General features: G+C 33.3%; 1 protein-coding gene across 1 annotated transcript in view; it reads right to left on the bottom strand.

Moving 5' to 3' along the window:
• Nucleotides 1-437: 437 nt before the first annotated feature.
• Nucleotides 438-6,000, bottom strand: part of LOC114327245 (fatty acid synthase) — a 119,606-nt gene continuing 114,043 nt past the window's right edge. Inside the window, exons 20-21 of the mRNA XM_050643189.1 lie at nucleotides 1,272-1,508; nucleotides 438-638 (exon numbers count right to left, since the gene is read on the bottom strand). Coding sequence (XP_050499146.1) covers nucleotides 525-638; nucleotides 1,272-1,508 — 351 coding nt within the window. The 3' untranslated portion in view covers nucleotides 438-524. The remainder of the gene's footprint in view (nucleotides 639-1,271; nucleotides 1,509-6,000) is intronic.

Genomic DNA, 6,000 nt, shown 5'->3' with positions numbered 1-6,000 from the left:
CAGAATCTACTATAGCCCTACATCTTCTATGATCTTGCGCTTTCATTTCCCATTGTTGTTCCCCAGTCCTAGATAAACAGGATTCAACATCATCCTTCCATCTTTTTTAGGACGGCCTACTGATCTTATATCATCTGGTCTCTCAAAAAAGACTGTCTTTAACACTCTGTCGTCCTCTCATCTTACCACATGACCTGCTGATCTTATCCGGTTAGCTTTTATATGCCTACCGATATTTTTAGTACCATCCAGAGTCACAAATTCAGCATTACGGCGCCTTCTTTACTCTCCTGTCAATTCATCTCTTTGAGGGCCAAGTATCATTCTGAGAACCTTTCTTTCCAGATATTCCAGCAAAAAAATAGACTCCTATGAAAAATCTCTATTTTGGTCTGCTTCTAGACAGATCCTGCATGGACTAGTAATAATAAACCGTATACAACAACATTTAGTTTATGTAAGGCTTAAAAATATTACAGTTTTAAAAATTGCTACAGTATTACATATTATTACAAAAATATATATTATATTTTACAAAATTTGTTAATTATATCTGCCACTTTTTGTGTGTTATTTCCCAAAAGTATAGTTTTGTGATCTCCGTCAATTTTTTCTATGTAGGGTGCCTGGTTACATACCTAAAAAAGGAAATACATGTAGATGAATTCAAATCTAATTATTTCTGAAAACCATAGGTTTTTTTGATATCTAATATTTAAATATTTGATGTACATATAAATACACTATAACTGTTAATTTATTTTTGCATGGTCAAATCAAAGATTATAGGCACAAAGCACAGTATTCTTGATTCCAATATTCTGTCGGCTTTTCAACCGATTTTTTACTATGCTTTGGGAGAGGAAATTTGCCTTGGGGGGAGGAACTTCCAATAAAACATCAACCAATACCAATATAGATAAAAAGATGAACCCAAATACATAAAAGACATACATGATAACTAATATGCATTAAGTCCACTTAATTTTCCTAACTAGCGTGTTTATTGGGTTAAATTTGTCTGTGTTTTAAGTTTCAGGTCAGCAAATTTATTTTTATGGTTCAATAATATTTTTCTTTAATTTTGAACCTTGTTAGTGGGGTAATTTCCCCATTTTCCCTTCCCATAGATCTGCCACTGCTATACACTAATTCCAGTATCCGTATTACAAATAAAAAATCCGCATTTCAAATAAAAAATATAAAAAACATATTTTTGTTCTAATACTACTCCTAAATTTCCCTAATTTTCCATATAGAGTAATACTTACTTGGTTTAAATCATAATTTTCCGTACTAAAGGGATTATCATTTCTTCTTATTAACAGAGTACTTCCTGATAATTTCTTGGATGGTTTATAGAAGAATCCTGCTTCTATCCGTTGAATCAAAGAGTTTGCGGATGTTAAAACTTTTAATTGATCTATTCCCGTTACTTTGGAAATTAATTCACTGGCACTCTGTAGTTTTTTGTCCAAACTCTTTTCATTACTTAAACATGCCTTTATCTAAAAAGAATTTATTATGAAAAAGCTTACATATATTAAAAAGGAATATTAAAAAAAGGAACAAGACAGAAAAGTCTTCCCACCACCAGAGAAAAACCCAGTACAGAGTAGTTTATAAAGGGTGATTCATTTAGTTAGAGGTACTTTTTTAAAAAAGAAAAAACAATGAAAAAATTAATTTGATTTGAAAATATTTTTTATTGTCGTAAAAAAGAACCATTCTTTGGATAATTTCTTTCAAATGGACTCGTCCAACGAAGACTGCACTAACTCAATATTTGGCGTTTTTGAGTTACACCCCTGAAAAATTAGATAACCGTGATGCCTTTCAACGAACAAAGTTCTAAGTTAATTTGTTCACGTTTAGGCAACCAATTTTGCACTTCGATATTGTACTAACTTGTATATCTATACATTATAAAACGAAAACTATCCTATCTCGAAAGTTAGTATAGTCTTCCTCGGCATTCCGAACGAAAGCGTCGTTGTCTCGTGAGTTAGTATAGTTTTCGCATTTTAAGGTTAAGTAAAGTACTGTAACGTTACAAACGTCACGTCTTTGATATTTTGTTTTTAAATAATTATTTTACCTTATTTTCTTTAATATTTCATTAATAATTATCTTCTTCTATTTGGTTTACCCATTTCCCCTTTAATAAAAATCGGTTGGCGTCCATTCTATAATAGGCAATCCTATTTACATTGTATCTTCCCTCGTGTTCCATGTTCGTTATTTCAAATTTCGGTCCAAGGTTCGTTGTCATGTCATTTTAATGACAGTGACAACCCCCATATCTCATTCTCAAAATGGAGGTGGAAATGTTTTAAAAAGCAGAGTAGCTCCAAAATTAAATCATTTTCATTCCATCAAATCATCTCTTGGGGTAAGAATAATATCTTACAGTAATTATATTTCTCCGTCTAACAGTTTTTCTAATGTTTTTTTTATCTAACCTTCAAATGTTCAACAATGTGTTTGATTTCTATATTTCTTTTCATCTATTAATATGCACGTTTAGTTATCAAAATTTTAACTATTCTCCTCATCTTAATTCTATGTAATTTAACCTTGCCAATTACTATTTCTGAATACTATTTGGCAAAGGTACAATTTGGTTTTCTTCTTGATTGTTGATATGTGTTCTACTGTTACAGTTTTTTGGAAAGAGATCAACCTTTCCCTCTTTGGGAACCTAAGCCTCACATCACCGGTGATGCACACTTGAAGGCAAAGACAATGACATCCAGACTGCACAACCACCACCTCTAGCTGCAGGGGCCTTGCGCCGAAGATCCGCCCAGGCCTACGAGAAGTCTACAACAGCAGTACCATACGACATCAAGAAGATACCATCAGCTACCAAAAGCCATAAGTATAATCCAGAATTGTTAGTTTTTGGCAAGAATTTAAATACATTTGTTAATGCAATTTACTAAGTCATTTTATTTATTATATCTTTATGGACAATAAACATGATTAGTTAAAAACTATGTTTTGTTTGCTTCCATTCCAATTTTCAGAGTTCATTCTAAGGTTAGGACAAGACGAACACACACCTGAGTGACTGAGCTAAGCTAAGGGTGTAACGATGGCTATCTTGGTTAGTTGAGGTAATATTTTCGAATATTATTTCAATTAGCTGGGTAGTCAATCGCCTTAACTCGTTACAGTACGCCTACATGAACAACATTTTTTACGTTATTAAAGTTGTACAGCTTATAAATTTCTATTAAAAATAAGACATGTAAATAGAAGGTGCATTTTATAAGTATAAATAAGTATCCAGGATGTACTATCCAGGATTTTCCCGATTTTTTTCCAGCGAATACTGTACTAACTCATTCAAAAACCATATAGATAAAAAAATTGACATGTTGAAAAGTACAAGTGGAACAATACGGTAAACACAATGGATAAATATAAAAACAATTTAGTAAATAAGAACCCCTGCTTTTTTGCATCAATCAAAATTTTATCTTGCTTTATTCGAAAACTTAAAAAAATGAGTTAGTACAGTCTTCGCTGAATGAGCCGAAATGTTGACTATGACTGCGGTTAAGACGGTCCATTTTGAAGGTCCAATTTTTGATGACGCGTTCGAGCTTTTCGATTGGTATTTGACCAGTGACTCGAGTACCACTGGCCTCCAATGCCTCAATCGTAGCCAGTTTATTTATGTAGGCTTTGGGCTTGAGGTAGCCCCAGAGGAAAACGACTAGACGTGTGATGTCACAGGATATAGGCGGCTAAGTGACTTGTTCGAAGCGTGAAATAAATTGCTCACCGAACCATTTTCTCAATAAAGCCATGCTTTCACGGGATGTATGGCAGTTGGCGCCATATTTTTGGAACCAAATGTCACTTAAACTACGAACTTTAATTTCTGGTACCAAATAGTCCCATATCAAGGCGCGATAATGGTCTCCATTCACAGTAACATTCTGACCGGTCCAAGACATGGACCGACGATGACACCGACCCGTAAACCACACCAAACTGTGGTTTTTTCTGAATGTATTGGCAACTCTTGAACCTCTTTGGGTTGCTCATCAACCCGAATACGGGAATTTTGTTAATTCACGTCCTCATTAAGCCAAACACGGGCCTCATCGTAAAACATTTTTATTGCTCTTAGCGCCCGAAACACATTCCTCATTGAACGCCTATTTTCGCAATACAGCTAAATAATTTCTAGACGTTGTGCCGAGTTAAGTCTTTCTAAGATGAAATGTCAAACAATTCTGAATAAGAAAGCAACTTTAGGTGATATCATTCATGCACGATCTCCTAAAAAATCCTCACCAAAAAAAGTACCTCTAAATGAATCACCCTTTACAAACTGACATGTGGTAAATGCCCAAAAGCTTACATCGGTCAAACCGGCAGAACCTTTAACGAACGTACACCAGAACACAATAGGGCTTTTATTAATAAAAAACATTGATTCTACGTATGCACTTCACCTTCTACATTATACACATAGTTTCAAAAGTTATGCATCACCCCTCGTATTCACGATGTTTACACTTTTTTAAATCCGTATCTTTATCACAAATTTAATGGGCCTTTTTTATAAAAAATATACCATTTTTAGTTTTTTATTTTATTTGATTACCCATTTAATTGACCTGGTTTTGCCAAGGGGTAAACATTTGAAAAATTTATTCTGGTGAAATTTTTGAAAATGTGATTAAAAATGTTGTTCTGAAGCTATTTTCTTGTGGCATTTTTATAATCAAGTATATTCAAATGGGAAATAAGCCACAATTTTACCTAAAAATGATTTTATTAACGTTTCGACGCCCAAGTCGGGTGTCGTTGTCAAAATACAAAATAATATTAAATAAATAAAAATGTTGTTGCTTAGTAAAAAATTCTTCTAATAATTTATTTAATCTGACTCATTTATATCGGCAATTCAGACACGTATTATACATTTTAAAGTAGACGACTTTAAAAATGATATTGCCAGTATTGATGAGTTGCGTTCCTGGGACGACTTTACTAAAAGATAGTTCATTCGATTACATGAAATCAATCCCAACTCAAGAATAGCCGCCACAAAAAATCATAGCATGTGATCTGTCTTTAAAAAGACAACCAAATGCAACGGTGGTACTGAAATTCTCGCGTTAGAGATTCCATAGTAAATCACGAGGGAAAACCAGGAAAAACCTCGTGATACTATCCCGACATCGCAAGTATTTGGGTTTACATTTAGTTTACTATCAAAACTAATACCAAATTCTGACTTGATATTTTAAATTTTAAATAATACTAAAATACTAAATATGTACTAACTCGATATGTTACTGATTTACTAATTGTGGTATTTTCTTTCTATTGACTTCCTCCTTTAGTATGGGTAACCACATCCTACTGCATTCTACTGAGGAATTTGCGACACAATTGGTTTCATTTAGCATAATTAGAGCCGCTTAATTTTCATAATTAAAAAGAGAAAAATCAAAGAAGCGGCTCTAATTATGCTAAATGAAACCAATTGTGTCGCAAATTCCTCGGTAGAATGCAGTAGGATGTGGTTACCCATACTAAAGGAGGATGTCAATAGAAAGAAAATACCACAATTAGTAAATCAGTAACATATCGAGTTAGTACATATTTAGTATTTTAGTATTATTTAAAATTTAAAATATCAAGTCAGAATTTGGTATTAGTTTTGATAGTAAACTAAATGTAAACCCAAATACTTGCGATCTCGGGATAGTATCACGAGGTTTTTCCTGGTTTTCCCTCGTGATTTACTATGGAATCTCTAACCCGAGAATTTCAGTACCACCGTTGCATTTGGTTGTCTTTTTAAAGACAGATCACATGCTATGATTTTTTGTGGCGGCTATTCTTGAGTTGGGATTGATTTCATGTAATCGAATGAACTATCTTTTAGTAAAGTCGTCCCAGGAACGCAACTCATCAATATTGGCAATATCATTTTTAAAGTCGTCTACTTTAAAATGTATAATACGTGTC

The sequence above is a fragment of the Diabrotica virgifera genome, chromosome 2, assembly GCF_917563875.1.
Source record: "Diabrotica virgifera virgifera chromosome 2, PGI_DIABVI_V3a".
Lineage (NCBI taxonomy): Eukaryota > Metazoa > Arthropoda > Insecta > Coleoptera > Chrysomelidae > Diabrotica > Diabrotica virgifera.
The sequence above is the reverse complement of the archived record's forward strand: the minus strand, read 5'-3'. Positions and strand labels throughout refer to the sequence as shown.